This window comes from Rhinopithecus roxellana, chromosome 6 (assembly GCF_007565055.1).
Source record: "Rhinopithecus roxellana isolate Shanxi Qingling chromosome 6, ASM756505v1, whole genome shotgun sequence".
NCBI classification, from domain to species: domain Eukaryota; kingdom Metazoa; phylum Chordata; class Mammalia; order Primates; family Cercopithecidae; genus Rhinopithecus; species Rhinopithecus roxellana.
In genome coordinates, this window is record NC_044554.1 from 142,560,036 (window position 1) to 142,583,401 (window position 23,366).

A 23,366-nucleotide genomic window follows, 5' to 3' on the forward strand; every position below is an offset into this window, starting at 1 on the left:
TCCAGAGTTACAATTGATTTATAATATAGTATCATGTGGAAGAAACCCACAAACCTAGAAAAACGCTTGAGTAGTAACCTCCTGGAACATGTGATTTAGCATCTTACCAGCAGATGCATACATAGAATTGGGTACTTCATTGCTAGTATTTCCATCTCTTGTGCCAAATCTGGGCCATGGTTACTTGAAGGTCACACCTGTTTGACTCACTGGGGTCGTCAGTTCCTCGAGGATAGCAACTAACTATTTTCTTGATGCCTTATGACACTTGTTTGGTATTTAGTGCTCTCTGAATACATGACCAGTGAATTTAGAGACAATAACATTGAAAGAGAATCTAACATCTACCTAGAAATGCAGATAAATCATGTTCAGTTTACATTTCTAGAAACAGATTCATAATGGGTACTGTTCATTAGATGGATTGATCACCTTAGTAGTTGTATGGTATAAATATTTAATGTAGGAATAAGATGAGATAATGAGCATATTAAAATAGATTCACATCAAAGAAGTTTTATTGATAATAAGATGGCTACTTCATATTGAGTATTTAGTCTGTGCTAGATATTCTACCAGATGCTTTGTATAGAATTATTCTATTGTTATGACAACTCAGGAATTGGCCAATATTATCCCCACTTCTGCAAATAAGAGGACAGAAACTAAGGGAAATAGTTTGTCCACAACCCCATAGTAAGAAGTGTCAGAGTCAGAATTGGAATAATGATTTCTGAAATGTTTGAAATGTTGTATGTGTCCTCTCGTGTATATCTTTTTCTACTACTACCACTCTAGACCTATTGCAGTGCATCTTAAGTAGCCTGCTTCTCTCTCACCTGTCTTCATCTAGCTAATTCAGGGAACTACCAGTTCAATAAACGTTGAGCACCCATCATTCTGTGAATGGCTCTCCTCTGGCCACAGAATAGAGGGCTGGGTCTGGCCTGGAAGGTTCCAATCCATCCATGGTCTCAGCAGGCATTTCCAGTCATCTGGGCCGTCCCACACACTGGGCTCTAAGGTCACCACTCTGCTGGTTCCCCAACCTGCCGGTAATTTCCACCCCTTTGTTCCTGCTTTTCTCCTTCTCTGAATGACTTCCCTTCCCTTTTCACTGAATCTCCTCTCCAGATCTGATGAACTATTCAACTTTCCAGACACAATTTAAACAAAAACTCTTTTCTTCAGCTTTTGTGTTCCTTTCTCTCTCTCTATCCAGTAAGGGCAGTATACGTGCTAGTAAATACATTTATTCATGTCTCTTGGCAAGGGTTATAAGTAAAATCTTTGTACGTGGAGGATATTGATATGCAACATGGCTACTGGTATCACTGCTGGCAGCCTTTAATTCTCTCTTCTTATGGATTCTAGCGAACCCTCTTTTACCGCCCCCCCCCCAAATTGACATCATTGCTTCTTCATCTGAATCTCCATGAAAACACCTAAAGCAAGCACTTTCTCATCACATTCTGTTATACTTATTATTATTAATCTGTTTGGTCCCTTCTCATTCTAGAGTATATATTAACTAGGTCAAATTTATCTTTGTTTCTAAAGGTTTAACCCAGTGTCTTGCACCTAGTGTATGCTCAGTACAAGCTGAGTTGAATTCAGTTTGATCTCTAAGTTATTTTAGGTGGATTTGTTTTCCTACTTGACTAATCCTTCCTGGCAATGTGAGGTGAGGTGGCACTAAGCACGCACAATCATAACCAGAGGCAGAAAGTCTTTAAATGTTTTGGATCTCAAGCTTCTTGACATTCTGATGAATGCTGTCAACCAAGAAAAATTGTTCCTATGCACACGTTACAAATTTGGCATGCCATTCTTAGATTTCCCCATTAAAGACCCTGATTTCCAGCTCTCTACATTAAGAGAATGCTGCCTTTTAATTGCATTTTTGAGTATTACATCTTTCAGGGTATTGTTTTTCTTGACATTTGACTTTTTTTCCTTAGACTTAGGTATCTTTATTAAGAAATTTTAATTTTTTTAAAGTTTGAAGTAGATTATGGTTATATTTTTAAAAGATTACTTATCTTTTAGAGATAGGAACAGATTTATTGCAGAACTGGATGAGAAGACAGCTGAGATTTGCTTTAATATAATTCTGTGACAGAAAGGAAGAGAGACTGAATGAGAATATAAATGAGATAAAATTGACTATGTTAACAGTTGAAGATGGGTGATGAGTACATTCACTTGATTATACTGTTCTCTCTACTTTTGGATATATTTGAGATTTTCCATAATGAAGTTTTTAAAAAGAAAATTTGGAAGTATTACAGCCTCTAAGAAATCCTTTTTTTTTTTTTAACACAACATAAGAAAGCAATATGAATACAAATGTTCTTTTTTCTATACTTAGAGTTTCGCTTATGTGATTATTCGTTTAAGTGTTAAAACAGTTACACCTAAATCTGCAAAGAACTGTCTTGTGAACAATGCATTTCCATAAACATTTCACATCACATTTTAACTTCTCCAACAAATGAAAGGTTGGTGGCATTACTCAGTGCTTGTAGAACAAATTGATGAATATCTTACTGGTAGTTAATCCTCATCTTTTTTGAAAATTGACAAGTAATTTTCAGAAAATTTTGAAGAAGGGGTACAGATGTATTTAGTTTAACTGAGAAAATCAAGAGGTGAATGAAGTGGAGATATTGATGTTCTTCTGTGTGTCATAATCCAACTCAGAAGGCATTCAAAAAAAAAAGAGTGCTAAAACTGTTTTGAGCAATGTCAGCACTGTTAGGATAAGTATATTAGTCTAGGAAAATCAGGAGCAGGCCCAGGATAGGGTGTGACTGGTAGGTTCTTACTCAATGTTTGCTTAGCTGAATACTTACTCTGACACCTACTTTATAATTTGTGCAATTTTTTAAACTTACTTTTTGATGTTTAAATTTTTTTATTGTGTTTTAGATATATTAAATGTCCTTTATAGCATGTCATCCTAGACTTTGGGATTTTAAAAGAATATTTAATTAATATGAAATCCACCAATATTAGCAGGTCATAAACAAGAATACTTTTCATTCTTAACTTACTCATGTCTGTGTATGGAGGCCATAGCGCTCTTTAGCAAGTATCTTTTGGACAGTTAGGTGCCAAGTAGAATGATTTGCCCTGTTGTAAATTTGGCATGTATTAAGTGAAGAGTGCCAAAAATGTTCAGATAGTCATATTTGTAAACTATTTTGAAAATAAAGATTTGGATATTCATTGAATGAACCATTCTTTGTTAAATGCCAAAAAGATGTTTTCATTATTCTGTCTTGATTTTTAGCAATAGGTGTTTCCATTGATGTTTTTAAAGTTTATGTCAAAAATGAAAGGAAAAAAGTATAATGACAATAAGAAAGAATAAAGCACTGTATTAATATTTAAGATAGTATAATCCTTTAGCTATCTTTAATCCTTTTAGTTCTGAAAATATTAATATTTTAGTAGGAAAACAATAACTTAAGATGTAGAGTTATTTTTTGTGTCAGATGTAGAATTATATCTTCTTTTCACATCTGAACTTATTTTTATGCTAGATGAGAACTTTAAAAAATATAACAGGTGTACTGTTATTTTTGAGGACTTCTAAATAAGTCTCAAGAAAAGCCCTGGGGCAGAGATGAATAATAAGGGATAACAGCACTGTAGAGAATATATTATAAGCTACTATTGGATGATATTCTACTGTCATCCTTTTTATAATCCACACAGAAGACTTTAATGCTTTTCAAACTAACCTGGATTTATGGTCATTTCTAAGAAGAAAAAAAATGTTACATGTTTTTGTCAGTGTACAAGGTAATTGAATGGCACTATTATAAACAGGAAAGAGAACCCCTAGTTGATGGTGCAGAGGAAACTGCTGGCTGGAGGAAAAGGATGCAGTGTTAGTATTTGGGAGTGTGAAGATTGTGTTTTTGTTAGAGTTGAGCTTCTGCAGGAAACAATTTAAAAACTGTATCCTATAGTGCTAGAAATTATGGTGCCATAAATTTTCTAATATTTGTGTGTCCCTAAGAGGCAGTATTGTTAAATTCTCGCTCTAAAGATAAATACCTTTTTCCCCCCTTAATAGAACTCTTTGGTATTTTGGAAGTAACATATGCTAATTCAATTTATCCAAGTGCTGAACCCAACTTTAATATTTATGCTCTACTCCATCTAATTCCAAACTATAAAATTTATGAGGCAAATAATGAAAAAGCTGCCTTCGAGAATCATATGAATAATTCTCTAAGACATTGCAGCAGCTTTAGTTGGCTCCCTGGAAAATGCACTGAGTGGAGACAGTGGATCAGGTTCTGGCCCCAGCTCTTCCATGTACATAAGCTCCAGATGGGCAGGGATCTTTCTGCTTTGATCTCTACTGTCTTACTAATGCTAAAATGGAATTCCTGACCTCAGCCAAGTGGTTTGACATCTCAGTGCCTTATCTGAGGGTTAGCTTAGGGACTGGGCTTAAATCCATGGTTTTCAAAGTATTCCATTCCGCATGAATGCCACTTGTAAGTTAAAAAGTAAAAAACAAAAACAAAAAAAAATGCACTTAATTATTAAAACGTTAATAAACACAACTGCAACTCAAATGCATCATTTGTTGTCTTTAAACATACTGTGGAGACCATCCGTGCTTGCTAACTTGTTCTACCCGATGTGCAATACTTGGAACAAAGCTCCACCTGCTAGAAAGTGACCTCCATGAAACTCGCCTGATTTAGTGCTTGCTGCATCCCTGTTGACTAGTACCAGACTTACCGTATTTGGTAAACAAATAAATGAATGATTCTCTGTAGGTTTAAACCTTTTTTTTTTTTTTTTTTTTTTTTTTGAGATGGAGTCTTGCTCTTGTTGCCCAAACTGGAATGCAATGGCGCGATCTCAGCTGACTGCAACCTCTGCCTCCTGGGTTCAAGTGATTCTCCTGTCTCAGCCTACCGAGTAGCTGGGATTACAGGTGCCTGCCACCACGCCCGGCTAATTTTTGTATTTTTTAGTAGAGACGGGGTTTCACCGTGTTGGCCAGGCTGGTCTTGAACACCTGACCTCAGGTGATTCACCCGCCTCGGCTTCCCAAAGTGCTGGGATTACAGGCGTGAGCCACCATACCTCGCTTAAACCTTTTTAAAATGTATGATTGAGAAAACTTGTAGCCCTGTCCTAGTTCTTTTTTATTTCCTTTAATTTGACTTTGTATGGTCCACTTCTATCAAGTTGTGTCAGGGAATCCAGTCCGATATCATCAGTGTACCCTAGACTAGGCTTCGCATTTCTACCCAGTTCATGCTCTCATTGTGTAATAAGCATGCATATGGAAAGTAACTGTGTGTGTGTGTGTGTGTGTGTGTGTGTGTGTGTGTGTGTGTGTGTAGCCCTTCAAATAAAGCTTCACCTGCTAGACAGGCTTGGGCAGGTCCCCTTCTGAGAGGATGGGAGTTCCTTGGTTGAGAGAACTAGTAAGTGAGCAAATATTTGGACTCATGCCCACCCCCACCTTTGAGCTTCCTGAAGGTCCATTATTATGGTTTTTAAGCAATTGCTCCAAAACAGAATTCTCTCACTGGTTACCAGTCTAGGCCTTTCTTTTCTTTTTATTTATTTATTTTTTCTGAAGATTTTATTTTCCCCTTTTCCTTGATTAAAAATCCTCTGAAGAGAGGCAAACACTTAAACACCCTTTTACTGTAGTAACTTTTCTTCTGACTTCCCATTGAACTAGTAGTCACCAACACTCCTGTCAGTTTTATGTCTTTCATAAACTAACTTGCTCTCTGGCATTGCCACTCCACTCCTTGCTGATTTTCATCTCCTGGTTCTCCTCGCCTCAGTTAGCAAGGCTAGTGTTGTGTGTGCTGTCCATAGCTCCTTTCCTCTAGGTGGAAAGTAAATCTCATATAAAATCATCTTTCTCCTCTACTACGTAAAGCTCAACATATAGTTAGGCATCTTCCAATGAAAAAGCACTTTTCTGGAGGAAGGAACATTGGAGATGAGGAGACTCATTAATATTACTTTTGTCTTCAGTGGAGGTGAAAATCTCAAATGCATAGGCATTTTCTAAAAGGTTACATAGGATGATGTTAAAGGGTTTAAATTATTATCTCCATGGAGTGGAGCTGGGATATAAGGTCAGGAGTGAAAGATTGGGTAGAGCACTACCCTTCTGTACTGTGTTGGGGTTTTTTGTTTGTTTGTTTGATTGATTTTGTTTGTTTTTGCCATCAGTGTATTATTACTTTATAGTTTTAAAAGACTCGTTAAAATAATATAGAGACTGGCCAAGCATGGTGGCTCATGCCTGTAATCCCATCACTTTGGGTGGCCGAGGTGGGCAGATCACTTGAGGCCAGGAGTTCCAGACCAGCCTGGCCAACATGACGAAACCCCATCTCTACTAAAAAAAAATACAAAAATTAATTACTTGGGAGACTGAGGCACGAGAATCCAAGGGAGGCGGAGTTTGCAGTGAGATTGTGCCGCTGCACTCCAGCCTGGGCGACAGAGTAAGACTCTGTCTCAAAAAGTATTAATAATAATATAGAGACCATCTTGCTTTTTTCTAAGCTTAAAATTATAATGTTATTAACAAATTTCAAGGACATTTCCCTCTCTGTTAGAGTTTCGGCTTTTCCTAAAGTGATGCAGTGGAACGCATGACTTTTAAAATAAAGATTCTAGAGGATATCACTGAATCAACTTATATAACTCCAAGTCCAAATGCAAATCATTTTTTAAATTGTACTTTAGCATAATATAAGAAAAGATGGTAGAACTGAATTTTAATTTTTTTCTCCATGTAACCCTCCCCACCAAAAAAAAAAAAAAAAAACCCGGAGGATATGTATTTATTTATGAGACGGAGTCTTGGCTCTGTCATCCAGGCTGTGGTACAGTGGCACGATCTTGGCTCACTGCAACCTCTGCCTCCAGGATTCAAGTGATTCTCGTGCCTCAGCCTCCCAAGTAGCTGGGATTACAGGGGTGAACCACCATGCCTGGCTAATTTTTTTTTTTTTTTCAGTAGATACATGGTTTCACCATGTTGCCCAGGCTTGTCTCAAACTCCTGACCTCAGGTGATCCACCAGTCTCAGCCTCCCAAAGTGCTGGGATTGCAGGCATGAGCCACTGTGCCCAACCTATATATACTATGTTTAAATGTGAACAGTGGTCGTTACTGAAAGTTAGGCTGATAGATTTTTTTATAATTTTTCCTTAAATATTCTATAATATACATGATAAGCTAACCTTATAATCAGTCATTTTTAAAGGTTACCTCTCACTTTCAATTAAAGATGCTGTTATTTATCAGCTTAATCACCTACTTTTTTGCTTCTTTTCAGTGTTTTGTTATAAAAACCTGGTTAGACACACCAGATAGCTTCAAAGTGGCCGCCTACTTTTTTCAATGGATTAGACTCTGAATGATCTCTGGCAATTTTCTAAAATTAAATCTTCTGTCAAACAAGGAAATTTCTCATCATTAAGGATAATCAAAAGAATGCTCTATAGACTCTAGAGGAAATTCTAAAACAGGTTCATAAATCTATTAATTAAAAGGGGTTTTGATTAATGGAAGCATTATTAGTTTGTAGTTTTTCTTTCTTTATTGAAGGAAGGAATTACTTTGATGGGTAAATGCTGGAAAATGTTTTTTTAAATTACTTTAAGATACTATATAACATTTTGTGTTTATGTGTATTGCTTTGATAAATGTATTTAAAATACTCTAGGAAAAATAATTTTTTGAATAGTTTCTTAGAGTTTTGTTTTTAACTGACATGTAGTAATTGTTTATATATGGGGTACAGTGTGGTGTTTCCATACACATATACATTGTGTAATAATTAAATCAGGGTGATTAGCATATTCATTACATCGAGCACATCATTTCTTTGTGGTAAGAACAATCAAAATACTTTCTTCTAGCTCTTTTGTAGCATATGATACATTATTGTTAACTATAATAACTCTATTGTGCAATGGAACACTAGAGCTTTTTCTTCCTAACTGTAACTCTGTACCTGTTCACCAATCTTTCCCCATCCCCACCTCACTCCTATTCTCCTCTGTCTCCAGGAAACTACTATTCTACTCTACTTCTGTGATACCAACTTTAGATTCTACATGAGTGAGATCATATGATATTTGTCCCCCAAAGTGCTGGGATTATAGATCTGAGCCACCACGCCCAGCCCTAAAATACATATGGCTTCTTGTGTTTGCCATTGCTCCAGGGTTCTATGTATACATAATCAATTTTATTTCTTAATCATTTGAGAGTAGGTTGCATACACTTTCTGCCTTTATCCCTTATTTCTTCAGTATTTATTCTGTAAAAGTAAGATACTTTTCTTACAGAACCACAGTGCAAAAAAAAATTCAGTAAATTTTAACATAGATACCATTATTTTATCTCTATATTCCAACTTCTTAGGTTGTCGCAATAGTGTCATATATTTGTATGTATATATATATGTGTGTGTGTATATATATATGAACGACTATATATATACATAAATATTTTTTCCCAGTACATCATTCAGTCCAGGAATGTGTATTGCATTCAGCAATGCCCCCTTAACTCTCCTGGAACAGTTCTTAAGCCTTTGTTTTGGAAAGATGTTGCCATTTATGAAGAATACAGACCAGTTGTTTTGGAGAATGTTCCTAGATATACATCTATTTCCTCATGATTAGCTCTTCAGGTCATGTGTTTTTGTCTAGAGTGCCACGTGAGCAATATGTCCTTCTGAGTGTAAAACATCTGAAGTTGTAGTGATTGTATGTTGTTCTTTGGTTAAGGTGTTGTCTTGTTTCTCCAATGTGTAGTTATATATTTTTTAAAAATTTTATGTGAAGATGCTTGAAGGCTATGTAAGTATCCCGTTGATCATCAAGCACTCCCCAGCACACATACACACACACACACACACACACACACACACCTCCACCCACCTACCCACCCATATAGGTTTAGCATACATTGATTACTCTTGCATGAATCAATTTTTTATTTAATTGTTGCAAAATGGTGATTTTCTAATTCAATGTTTCATTCTCTGTTTATTAGTTGACATTCTACTGAAAGAAAATCTTTCACCTCCTTCCCTTTCCTTGTGTACTGAAAAATTTGTTTTCTTTAAAATGAACCAAAAAGTTATGAGCATGGACCTGTGGGTTTGTATTTTATTGAATGTGTTATTAGCTATTGTCCTTAGTTATTTGGGTCCTCAAATTGCCCCGGGCTAGGCCAGTGGAATTGTCCTCAAGACGGCTCTTGTTTTGTTTTAGCTTGATTTTTTTTAAGGCACTTGTGAATTTTCGACACAAGACATCCCAGGATCATAGTGAATCTCTCCTGCTCCAACCTTGGAATCAGCCATTTATCCAAGGTACCTTGGTTTCTCTCAGTAGGGAGTGATATTTAGATCCTGTGGCACATATCTTTTTATGCAAAAATGTTATTACTGCTTGGGACTCCTTGAGAATTGGTTTGAACGTCAAAAGAGTTTAAAACCTTTTCACTTAAGTATATACATTTTTCTAATTATAAAAAGGATATGTATTTATATTACAGAAAATACAGACAAGCATAGGTAAGAAGAATAAAAGGTGCCTTGAACCCACTACTCATGTTGACCACCACTGGATGTGAGTGTTTTACATAGCCAAGATCACATCATGTATATAGAATATTGCATTTTGCTGTATCTACATAGCATGTCATTGTTTTCTCAAAGTCATAGAAATTAGTCAATTTCATTTTTAAGTCACACATTGTATATTAAAATTTCTCTTTTCCTTCTTGATTTTGTTTCCATTGATGCAATACCCTAAAGTAGAAAAAGTTGGCTGGTATTGAGCTTCTTTCTCTGCTCTCTTTAAAGCCCGTATTCTTGCCTATCCTCTGCCCTCCCACTGAATTGCATAAGATGTAAAATTACCAATTTCAGAAATAAATTGTTAGTATCAGAGACTGGGAAACATGTATTTTGTACATTCTAACTGTACTTTTGGTTTGAGATATGACTATCTATTCCGTGATAAACTTTTTTTTTCTAAAATGTTACACAAGCGTTTGGCAAATACCAGTGAGTAGTTCAATGAAATACATGCTTAGTTGCCACGGGTATGTTTAGACCTGGGTGCAGAATTTTCAGCCCTTGAGAGCAGGGACCACCTCTGGCTTTGCTCACCATTGTTTTCTCTCTACAGTAGGGTTTCTCAACCTCAACACTTCATTGAAATTTCAGACCTAAGGGTCTTAACTTATCGAGAGCAGAGGTTTTAGGGCATTTTGTTAAAGTACCCTGACACATTATATTTGAGGGATGGGTTTTCTAAAAGCCAAAGTATGCTACGATGTGGGTAGTGTAGATGTGTTTGTGTCTTTCTGAGTGTTGAAAGACATAAGAATGACATCAGCAAAATTAGACCATCTGGAAGATTGAATGAGCTGGCCAGCTGTTGGGGGAAGGGCAGGGCCTGGGAGATAACTCATCTGGGGAAAGTGCAAGGGCCCAGAGGAAGGAATGCACATGCCTTAAGGGGCCTCTTAGAAAAGTAGAATTGCATTAATTAGAGACCAGGAAGTGACTCCTAGAGCGAAAGGATTTTAGGAATTAATTTATACTTCTTAAAAGTTTTTGAAAAAAGCTTCATTGAGATAAAGTAAGTGACATTGTGTAGTTGCCTTAAATTGTTTCTACATGGATATTTAAAATGTAATTTTTGTAATATTTTTATTTTTATTTAAAAGGAAATTTTAAAAACAAGCATTTACAACTTAGGTCTACTAATTAGTTTAAGGTGTACAGTAGTTTTGGAAGTATAATAAAATGAAAACTTTATCATGGTGCCTTTATGTTTTATTAAAGGAGACTTACATTAACATGTTTAACTTGAAGTGCTCTCTCACAGAATACAAGTTATTTGGGCTTTAATAACTCTTCATAAGATAGATAGTTGGTGCAAGTAAAGAGTCCACCATGAAAGTTCGTCACTGGAAAATATATACATTTTTGAGGAGACTATACTTTTTTAAATTTTTTTTTTTAAGAGACCAAGCTTCACCATGTTGCCTGGGCTGATCTCCAACTCTTGAGCTCAAGCAGTCCTCCTGCCTCAGCCTCCCAATTGCTGGAATTCCTCGCCTGACCCTCTTTAATGCTTTTTTTAAAAGTTATTTTTGTTCTTTTATATTATTCAGGATAAGAATGAAAGGAATAGGGATATGAATTTTTTTTTTTTTTTTTTTTTTTTTTTTTTCCTGAGACGGAGTCTTGCTTTGTTGCCCAGGCTGGAGTGCAGTGGTGCGATCTCGGCTCACTAAAACCTCCACCTCCTGGGTTCAAGTGATTCTCCTGCCTCAGCCTCCCAAGTAGTGCACCACCATGTCCGGCTAATTTTTGTATTTTTAGTAGAGACAGGGTTTCACTATGTTGGACAGGTTGGTCTCGATCTCCTGACCTCATGATCTACCCTCCTTGGCTTCCCAAAGTGCTGGGATTACAGGCATGAGCCACTGCTCCTGGCCGACAGCAATATTTTTATATTAGAAAAAAGAGCATTTGACTTTATTTTTTCCTTAGAGCTGGACTATCAGCTATTTTTGAATTTTAATTTTTTAAAATTATTATAAATACTACAACTTTCATAGTATTTGTTGGTAATTAAGCTTTTTGTACTGGCTGAGTGATTTTGAGTAGGCAGAGCCTGTTACAAAATCATGATAAAGATATTAAACAAGCTAATGTTATTTCAGGCAACAAATTGTTAGTGTTATTATAGGCATATAGTTAGTTTATTACTTAGAGTATCAATAATTTAAACTTTTAAAACCAACTTAATATTTTTTGTTTCTTTAGAGAGAATGATAATACAATGTTATCAACCCAAAAGATTCCTGGATTCCTTTATTTTCTGTAAAGGATTTTATATTGCTTGTTCTTTTAATTTTAGCATTAATGGAAAGGAAAATGGTGTATAGATATGGGTAATTTTTAAAGTTTATTTTAATAGTAGATAATTTTACTCATTTAAAATATAGAATAAAAGGTAATTCTTGAAACTTGTTATTAATACAAAGTACTTCATGAGAACACTGCAGTGAAATGTCTCAGTTTTACTGAGTTTTGTGTGTTGTTATTATATCTTTATGAAACATTTTATACTTTGGGAATGATATTGTTGCTCTATAATTTTTAGACTCCAAAGTCTTTTTTTTCCATCTTGGGCAACATGGGGAAACCCCTTCTCTACCAAACTATATAAAAAATTAGCTGGGCCTGCTGGCGTGCCTGTAGTCCCAGCTACTTGGGAGGATCTCTTGAGCCCAGGTGGTTAGGGCTGCAGTAAGCAGAGATCACACCCCTGCCTTTTAGCCTGGGTGACAGAGCGAGACTCCATATTAAAAAAAAAAAAAAAAAAAAAAAAAAAAAGTCCTTTTTCCCTCAAGTCTTAAACAATATTGACTGCACACAGCATATTACTTTGAAATGCGGTAATTTTTCTTTTTTCCTCGCTATGGCCACCTGGCTTTGAAATATGTGCAGAATACTCTTAGAGCTACTTTATTTGAAAAATATTAATTAAAAATTTCTATTCTTTAGATTTATTTTTACCTTTGTATCAAATTTAAGTGTTTTGGGACATAAGAATTGCATGACCCAACATAAGTAACCATTAGCCACACTGTTTAAATTTAGTTAATGGAAATAAAATAAAATTAAACATTTATTTCTCTAGTCACTAGCCACGTTTCAAGGGATCAGTAGTGGCTACCGTATTAGATAGTGCTGATACAGAACATTTCCATCATCACAGACACTTCTATTGGATACACTGCTCTAGAATAGGAGTTCACAAAGGGCCTCCTGGGGGTCCAGTCTAGTCCACGACTTGTGTTAATATGAAGTTTTATTGGAATACGGCCATGACCATTTGTTTGCACATTGTCCATGGCTGCTTTCACACTGTAACAGCAGAATTGAGTGGTTGGAACAGAAACCTTATATCCCACAGAGAGAGTAAAATATTTTCCTTTTATTTCTTTACAAAAAATGTTGTGTTCCCTGCTTTAGAGTATATATGCTCATAAAGTTAAAGTTGTTTGAATAACATATGCATAGCACATGTTAGTAATATAGCATGTTACATAAGGCAGGTTATCATAGTTCAAAGATGAGTCAGACGAGAACAGTCAAAAATAGAATCTAAGACCAAAGTGCTGGATAATTAGACAGGAGCAGTCATTCCCTTGTAGGGACAACTAGAAGGTAAGTCTTCTGGTAGATCAGTTCCTTTCCAAAATGGAGAGAAGTAAAGAAGAGTCCCAGGTAAGACTGATCAGTTTACATCGAAGGTGCTAATCTACTGAAGGTGGGGTGGGCAACTGGAAGGATTAGTGCACAGTTGCCATGAGATGCACCTGTGCCAGTGTGGCTCATTGTCACACCTGGGCCCAGAGTTAAGGGACCGAATTTGAAAAAGATGCTAGGACAGTTAGAAGATTAACAGAGTGAGGTAGGTAACAGAAATAGATGTAATAGGTTAGACCTAAAAACCTCTCAATTTACACTTAAAATAGGAATTTTTGCAAAAGTGTTTAATTCATTAATATAGTATAAAGTTTCTAAATATTTGATTGATTGGATCATTTTAGTATTCTTATAACCTTCTTTTACTCTTTATATGGAGTATCCAAGAAATGTAGTCTCTTAGATGACATGTGAAATACTTAAGTCCATTTTGTTTACCATTTTACATACAATTTTAATATTATTTTAAACCATGGAACTGTTCCATTTTGGTGGAATATGTGCGTATTTTGTGTGTGGCTTATAGTTTTTAAAACAGAAGCCAAATTGTCTTGATGCATAGGTTGTGGCCCACAGGGATTTCTCTCTGAGGATACTGTTAAACTTTTATTTTTTTAAACTTATATATTTTTAGTTATTAGATTTGAAACTACATTGTAGGGCAGTGTACTAACAGCCTTTGACATTGGCCTAATAGAACTGTCATTGTTACTGTTTCTTTGTTATTTTCCTAGGTTGAAGCTAACAATTTCTTATTCAAAGTGTCCTTGCTTCTCTTAGGCCAGGGATTTTATAAGGGCTCAGTGAGTACCTTATAAAGGCTGACCCTTACTGGAGCAGATTATAGTGTAGCATGAAGAGCTAAATTTAGAGGGAAGCGGGGCCTCTGCTCCAAATAGTAACAGCTAAAGGATAGACACTCTTGGAGAGCAGAATATCTTCATTGAGTCTGTCACCACCAGTGGGTGAGTTTTTGTTTGTTTGTTCTAATTTTGGGTGTTATATCAAAGTCTTTGCGTACATTTTTATGTTTGCGTGTTATTATGTGTTTGTGCACATGGAATATATCGAGGGTATGAAAAGTAAGCCCACATAGGTGGGTTATAAAGAAACAAACTTTTATGCTTAGAAAGGAAGCAAGTATAAAAGCTAAAGATTTTGAAAATGGAGTAATTCTTTCATATGCTGTGTTTGATGGTACTTCTCCATTAACAGAAATAATAGAAACAAGGTGCAAAGAGTTAATTAGGGAATTCCATGAGTTTGTATTCTAAACCCCAAAACAAAACTTTTAGGAGGGACTCACACTTTAGAATTTTTGAAATTACAAATTAAAAACCATTTTTAGCCTGAACAGTGATGTGTGCCTGTAATCCCAGTTACTCAAGAGGCTGAGATGAGAGAATTGCTTGAGTCCAGGAGTTTGAAGTCACCTTAGTCAACATAGTAACACCCTCATCTCTAAGGAAGTAGAGAGAGAGAAAAAAAGGAAGGAAGGAGAGAGAAAGAAAAAGGAAGGATGGAAAGAAAGAAGAAAAACATCTTTGGCAGAGAAATCTGCTGGAGAGATTTCTGTCTAGTTGAGCTACATTCTTTTTGCGTCTTGGTACAAGACCCAACACCCAAATTCTTTGACACATATATTTCTTTGCTAGCACAAATACGTTTTATATAATATTTGTGTTTGGAAGATATGGAGACAATAATATGTATATATCATCACTTTTGCAACAATAAAATATTGGCTGATCCAGAGTGAATCTGTTTATAATGCCAGCAGGAAAGTTTCTGAATGAAACTTTTGCAGTGAATATAAATGATGCATTAGAAGCTCTGTTTTCAACATCCATCAAATGAAATGGGAATTCATTGATTAAGTTTATAGAATTTGTAATGATTTCAATATGTTGCTGTTGCCCCATACACATAAGCAATCACTTTATTCTTGCACTGGTCTGTGTTTCTACTGTTTGAACTATTACACTGTGTTGCAAATGTTTGAATTTTATCCCTCCCAGTGAGTTTCTCAAGGGCATGGATTCTGGCTTAATAACCTTTGTATCTTGAAGCATGATGTATTAAGTTCATTTTATTTTATAGGGTTGATAAAAATTATTTCTCAAACCATGTAATTACTTTTTGTGTTTTTATGTGACTTTTAATTAGTTTCCCTTCTAAAATAATGATTAACTTGAAGTTTTCAATAATAAACAGATTTTTTATTATGTGAAGCTGCAAGTTTCTCTTTTATGCAGTAAGAAGGAAAATTTGGTACATAAATAATTTTTTCATGTTCTTAAGGATTTAAACAAAAACTTTCAGGAGTAATTAAATTACTTGAATAATGTAAATTTTTTATTGTTTGATGGCATAAGTAATTGAAATCTAGACATTTTCAAATGAATGCTAAAATCTTTGGAAGGTAATTAAATAATTTGCTTGAATAATGCATGTTATATTGAATGGCCTTCATAATTGAAGCAATCTAGACATATTTTCAGTTTATAATATTTATGTCAACAAGCATATTCTCAATTTTTAAGAAGTCTTGTGGAGCAGACCTTACATTTTTTCAAAGATAGTATTACATTTTTTAAATTGTGTATTAAATCCAGTAAAATAGTATGAAGTACTCAAATCCCTGTCCATTAAGGTAAACCAAAAAATAAAAAATTTATTAACAGTTTCTTTATCCTTCTTAAATTGTTGTTGCATAGAAAACCATATATTCTATACACCCTTCTTGTAACCAAGTACTTTACATTCTTTTATTCAGCTTGCTTTTTTCCACTATCCTTATCCCTTGAGCATCTTCCATATCAGTCCAGCAACTTATTTGAAAAGTATTTATTATATGTTTATACTTTGCTCAATGTAAAAGGTGCAGAATGGAGGAGCTAAAGGAGCTCTACAGAATAAAAACCTACAAGGTTCCTGTCCTAGTGGAGGTTACACTCATGGAGGGTATAGACCCTAGACAAAGAGATAATAATAAAATGGCAGGCACTGCTAAAGAAAAATAAAGCTAGGTAAGGAGAGCTAGTGACAATGGGCCACTTTGGTGGAGATGGTCAGAGAAGACCTCCCTTTTCAGGGATGCATTTGAATGATTGCCAGGAGATAGCCATGTGGACAGCTGGGGAAGATCTTTCCTGAAAGAGAGGCAGGAACAGAGCCTCAGAAGCCAGACCTTATCTGGCCTATTGGAAGAACAACAAAGAGATCAATGTGACTGGAACTCAATAGCGATGAGACAAGATGTGTATTGAATATACATATATAGTCAGAAAAGTAGCCAGGATCAGAAATGTAGTACAGTTAGATCTAATTCATGCTTTCACAAGCTTCATGCTGTTCCACTTGGTGGCTACATTATAGCTTATTTGAGGACATTTCATGTTCCATTTTTATGTATACAACAATGCTGCAACTGAAAACAATGGTGCAACTAAATCCTTTTACATATACAAGTATATTTGCATTCTTGTGTGAACATAACTATAGGATAAATTCCTGATAAGGTATTGCTGGACCAAGGTTATGCCCCTGTAAATATTTATAGACACTCACTGAAATTTTCCTCAAAGTATTTCATGGAGTTTAACCTTTACATCAAAGTTGGTGTCTGTGGTTGTTTTTCCTATGTCCTTTGCCAACACTGAGTATTGGTAAACTTTAAAATTTTGACTAGTCCAAGTTAAAATTAGATCTCATTTTTTAAAGTGTATTTATGCCGGGCGCCGTGGCTCACGCCTGTATTCCCAGCAGTCCGGGAGGCCGAGGCAGGTGGATCACGAGGTCAGGAGTTCAAGACCTGGCCACCATGGTGAAACCCCGTCTCTACTAAAAGTACAAAAATTAGCCAGGTGTGGTGGCTCATGCTTGTAGTCCCAGCTACTCAGGAGGCTGAGGCAGGAGAATCATTTGAACCCAGGACGCGGAGGTTGCAGTGAGCTGAGATCACACCACTGCTGCATTCCCACCTGGGCGACAGCGAGACTCCGTCTCAATTTTAAAAATAAAAGGCATATTCAGTAATGAGAGAGGTTAAACATATGTTCAACCAAATTTATTGCCCATATTTTTTTCATATCGACTGCTTATTTGAAATACATAATCTTTATTTTCTTTGTTTTCAGAAATTTTATGAATAAGCATCAGAAGCCAGTGCTAACAGGCCAGCGGTTCAAAACTCGGAAAAGGGGTAGGTTGTGTGTGTGTGTGTTTAAAGTTGTAACCAAAATGTAAGATTGGAGAAGAAGCTGAATGATCCCTGTTTCCCCCAACCTCACTGATTCTACTCATTTGAGCTCTGAGTGTAGAATCTGACGTGCTTTAGTGAAACCATAGAACTTCCAGTTACTTGTTGGACAAGTTATTTAATTTGCCTACGCTACTTGTTTTCATCTACAGAATGGGATAGATATCTCTGTTCAGGTTGTCTTACTTTCATGTGAGGTTATGAAGGCAATTGATGAATTTCACTGGTTTTGACGTTAGCATTGTATTTGGTTTTTGCCTTCTTTGTCATTTTATGAAAACGTTGATGGCAAAGATGATAAAATGAAAAGTAAATTAGGAAGTGAGATATTGAAGAGTTTCTTAATTTTTCAGAAATGAGGAAGTCAAAATAAATCTACTCCCCTAAATTCCCCTTAAAAACCATATTTTCAAATGTCTTTCATTGTGGTAAGGGTAATTATAGACCCATGTTGATGATGACTGGTGAAATTTCTATTTGTGTGAGTGACTTTTTTCTGTTATAACGTTCATCTTAGCATTCTTTTTCTGTAAATAATATTTTATACATTTTTTTAGAGACAGGGTCTTGACTGTCACCCCGGTTGGAGTGCAGTGGTGTGATGATAGCTCACTGCAGCCTCAAACACCTGGGCTCAAGTGGTCCTTACACCTCAGCCTCCCAAGTAGCTGGGACTATAGGTGCACACCACCACACCTGGCTAATTAAAAAAAAAAAAAATTTGTAGAGACACGGTCTTGAACTCCTGGCCTCAAGCAGTCCTCCTCCCTTGGCCTCCCAAAGTGCTGAGATTGTGGATGTGAGCCACTGCACCTGGCCTATATAAAGACATTTATGTGTGTGTGTATGTATGTATTTATTTATTTAGAGACAGAGTCTCACTCTGTCATCAGGCTGGAGTGCAGTGGCACCATCTCAGCTCACTGCAACCTCCGCCTCCTGGGTTCAAGCAATTCTTCTGCCTCAGCCTCCCAAGTAGCTGGGGTTACAGGTGCCCGCCATCATGCACAGCTAATTTTTGTATTTTTATTATATTTATTTTATTTTGTATTTTATTTTATTTTTTTGAGATAGGGTCTTGCTCTTACACCCAGGCTGGAATATAGTGGTGGCATCACAGCTACTACAGACTTGACCTTCTGGGCTCAAGTGCTCCTCCCACCTCAGCCACCCAAGAAACCACTTTTTTGTGGAGACAAGGTCTTGCTATGTTGTTGAAGCTGGTCTCAAGCAGTGTTCCTGTCTCAGCTTCCCAGTGTGATGGGATTATAGGCATGAGCCACCACACCAAGCCAAGAATATTTTAAATATGATTTCATATTTAGTCAGTTTTGCATAATTATATAGAGGTCCTCTTGGATATAAGAATAGCTGAACTGGGGCCAGGCTCGGTGGCTCACACCTGTAATCCCATGCTTTGGGAGGCTGAGGCAGGCGGATCACCTGAGTTTGGGAGTTTGAGACCAGCCTGACCAACATGGTGAAACCCAGTCTCTACTAAAAGTACAAAATTAGCCGGGCATGGTGGCACATGCCTGTAATCCCAGCTACTCTGGAGGCTGAGGCAGGAGAATCGCTTGAACCCGGGAGGCAGAAGTTGCAGTGAGCCGACATCGCGCCATTGAACTCCAGCCTGGGCAACAAGCAAAACTCCATCTCAAAAAAAAAAAAAAAATGCTGAACTGAAACTCAATAGGGAAACTTTTTCAAAGAGGAAACATGATATGAGTGATTAAGTTAAATAAAGTTGAAGGGAATTACTGAAAAATATTTAAGGTAGTATGTATAAAGATAAAAGATGTTGGAGCAGAATCCCATGTAATGATCTTGGAGGACTAAATTATTTCATTGATAACTGACTTTATATGCCTTTGGCAGTCACTGCTAAGCAGCCTGTGTTGTCTTGCAATGCTATGTCCATTTAAGTAACAAGTCCAGTCATGTAGACAGAAAAGAAATTGCAATATAATAGATCACTTGGATCAGAAGAGTTTGTAAGAGTCACTAGGAAGCAGTAAGACTGAATTTAACTGTGTGCTGTCTGCTGGGAAGCTTCATGTTCAAAGTAAAATATAAAAATAAAAATAAAAAAATTAAGTAACCAAAAAATACTTTGTACAGTTTTTCTGTTTTGCACTCTCCCTTTTCTATTTTTTTCATTTCTGGCCTATCCCCATAAGAAGAGTAAGTAGAAGTATAACCTGAGCCACTTCTCTATTTAGTCCTCATCTTAGTCTTTCAAATTGTGCCCCACTGCATTGCCCCTTGCCATCTGGAAGCGGATATCAAACACAAAGTGCTAACCAGAATTCATTGTCTCATTGTTTAAAGCAGTCTTGGAAAAAAGGATATGGATGATTTTAAAAGGATTTATCAGTAATAAACAATATGGTTCAGAAACCTGTGATAATAGCTAATATATGCCCAGCTATGAGGCACAGAAACATTTGCTATTGCCTGCCCCTGGGGGATCGTGTTAATCTCAGAGCTGGATCTCCAGCTCAAGCATCTTTATTAGTGTGACGCTAATCCACTGGAACTGAGCTCAAGAGAGGGCCTCAGAATGTGTTGCACAACAGCAGACGTGAGTCAGCGAGTAAACTGGCCCTTACAGTTTGTCTTCAGTTTAGAACCGGAAAGTTTCCTCTCCTTCAGAACCGGTTTGCCTCTGAATCGCTTGGTGGTCAAGATTGTGCTGTTGGAGTACTCAGGGAGAGCCACTGAGAAATATATATTATTTGCCAGTTGATCTGGATTTATATAACTCATATCTCTTGGGGATTTAAGCAACACTTGAGCCATTTTGTGCCACACTCCTGATGGGGGAATAAAAATGGAGTCAACCTCATTTTCTGCTCCTCTTGGCAGTGAAATGCCTCCTGATGATTTCTCATCCTTAACTTTGCTATTATGAAGGAGCTGACATCAAATAAGTGGTTAGCAATTTTGTAGAGCTGGGGAAAATTACTACTGAGGATATTTCAAGGTCCTTGTGATAGGCTGTTTTCTGAAGATATGTCTTCACTTTGAAACATTTCCTAGCAAAGTGAACGCTCCTGCATGCCAAGTTAGTATGACAATGTATTTCTTATTGCATTGACATTACTGCTTAGCGTTAAAATACAAACGTCATGGCAGGACACATTATGTAATAGAACTCTAATCAGATTCTCTTTTCCTTTATGAAATACATCTCGCTTATGATATATTCTCCAAAGTAATTATGTTTTTTACTGTAGCTTGTGGAAATCTGAAAGGATGAAAATTTCTCCCATGAGCAATTGGATTATGCTTTGCTAAATGAAACATTTAATAATTGAACTGGTCTTTCTGCACATTTGTAGAAAAATTGGATTACAATTAGTGAAAACAAGAGAGAGAAAAAAAGGTCAAACTGCAGGCATTCAGCATGACCATGTGCTCAGGTTTCTCCCTGAGACTTTAGCTCTCTAATAATGTTTTTTGTTGTTGTTGCTGGAGACAGTCTCACTCTGTCATCTAGGCTGGATTTCAGTGGCACAATCTCAGCTCACTGCAGCCTCTGCCTCCCAGATTCAAGCGATTCTTGTGCCTCAGCCTCCCAAGTAGCTGGGATTACAGGCGTGCACCACCACAGCCAGCTAATTTTTGTAATTTTTAGTAGACATGAAGTTTCATCATGTTGCTCAGGCTCGTCTCAGAACTACTGGCCTCAAGTGATCCATCTACCTTGGCCTCCCAAAGTGCTGGAATTACAGGCTGGGCACGGTGAGCCACCGTGCCCAGCCATATAATAATTGGTTTTAAATCACTTTTAGCTTTATAATAAGTGGTGTTAATAACTACATGAGTAAACCTTTAAATCTTGAAATATATGTGCAAATATGAGTATATATATACATAAAATTAGAAAATACATTTGATTTTACAGGAAAAAAGAAAATATGTGATTTTAAAATTCATTGCTACGTCTCAGTGATATTCAGAAAGGGATGTAGGTTCTGCTGTTATATTACTTCACTAATGTGTTTTTAACCAGTTACTGTAGTTCCCGCAATAAGCAAGCTAGATAACGTATAGGCATATTTGAGTGTCAGAATTAGGCCCATTTCTTCTCTGTGTCAGTACAAGGGCTATTATGACTAACTCTTGAGTATCACAATTATGATTCACCAGCACAGTTTAAATTGGAGACCCCTAATTATATCCTTCTCGCTCTTAAGGGAGACTTGAACTGCCAAATGGAAATCCAAGGAAGCAATGGCATATTTTCATTCGAATTTTGTTAGTATTTCTGCTAGACTGTTCTCTAATAAAATACAAACTGGATTTACTGTACTTTCAGATGAAAAAGACTCTTTAGGTCCAATGTTGTCTTGTTTCTCAAGTTTCCATTCGTGTTCTTTCCGTTTTCTTATATGGCAGTTTTCTAGTCCTTTTGATGGGCAGTTTGTTTTAGCAGCTGGGAGCTTTTTTCAGCCTGCAAAACAATTATTAGTCCTATCGGTCCATCATAAGTTTTTAAGATTCCCAAGCTGTAAGTAATCATTTTGACCTACCACCCTTATTGCTCACTGTTGAAATATCCTTGGCTGTAGTATGCTATCTTCCTTTTTCTCTTTGCTGGTAATTCTTTTGGAATGGGAGAATGAAGATCTTTTTACAAACAAGTTTTCAAGTTGTGTCTTAAATTGAAAACAAAGTCCTCTGCTTGGATTCTTGGCATAGTCTGGGTTTTTCCTCATTTATCCGTTTACATTTCCCAGTACCTCCATTTGTGATTTTCAAATCATCAAAATCTGTTCTACCACCTGAATCAACATCCAACCATGTTGTAGGGCCTTTGTGGGAATGACCTTATTTGATTTTGGAAACTGGTCACAAGACTTAATATAACAGCATGTAGTTGTTTTACTTCTACCATTCTCATATTATAGGAAAGAAAATATCTTTCTTCAACAGGGAAGAATTGCCTGTTGGCTAGACCCTGAGTGGGAGGTGAAGTTTTCTGTGCTTGTCAGTGGGTTCCTTTTGTGTAGAAACACAGTTATCCCCTCCTCCTGTTCCACCTAATGTATTCCTCTAGAATTCCTATCCGTTTTCCTCCCCCTCTACACAACAAGACCCTAATTATATTTTTTCTGCAGTCACCATTTGCATGTTCTTGACTGCATAATGTTTTGCTTACAGCATCAAAAGGACTTTTTATCTCTTGTTCATGATGAATATTGTCCCAGTTAATTTATGTGTGTCTTTATGGTATCTCACGCTGCGTGACTCTGACTGGTACTGGGAATGCCATTCTTCTCTGGTTCTCATGCTGATGTGACTAGCGTTAACCACTTACAACCCAGCCCTTCTGTTAGACCACTTACAAGCAGTACAAACTAAGCAGTTGCAGTATGGTTTTAAAATGTAGCTTTTAATTGTGTCAAAGTTATGCATGCACATAGTATGGCTAGTTCTTGATTTTTCTGTTGGAGATATTAAATATACCTTTTCTACGATGGAAAATGATGATTCAGCTCTCTTTCATTGCTCACTTCTCCCCACCCCCATACTTCCTGTCCTTCTCTATTCTTTCATTGTATCATAGTTTTAGCCACACCAATGTTTAGGGTTTATATTTTTGTGACTTTGTACATGCTATTCACAGCTGAACTGACATGACTACATTTTTAAAAAATAACATTATTTTGTTATCTCTTGATTTAACAAATGTAATTATCTCTTGAGTGGGGTGGGGCTTAGTTTTCTGTGGCTTAAAATTAGACAACCCTAACCTTTCCCTTTGTT

The 23,366-nt window shown here is 36.5% G+C and overlaps 1 protein-coding gene across 3 annotated transcripts in view; it reads left to right on the top strand.

The window, feature by feature from the left end:
- Positions 1-23,366, top strand: part of BZW2 (basic leucine zipper and W2 domains 2) — a 60,378-nt gene that overhangs the window by 1,565 nt on the left and 35,447 nt on the right. For 2 of the 3 annotated variants that reach the window (XM_010357665.1, XM_010357666.1), the window contains exon 2: positions 17,470-17,534. In XM_010357665.1, the coding sequence (XP_010355967.1) occupies positions 17,477-17,534 (58 nt within the window). In that variant the 5' untranslated portion in view covers positions 17,470-17,476. Of the gene's footprint in view, positions 1-14,178; positions 14,296-17,469; positions 17,535-23,366 lie in introns of those variants that run through there. The other variant, XM_010357668.2, reaches the window with a different exon arrangement.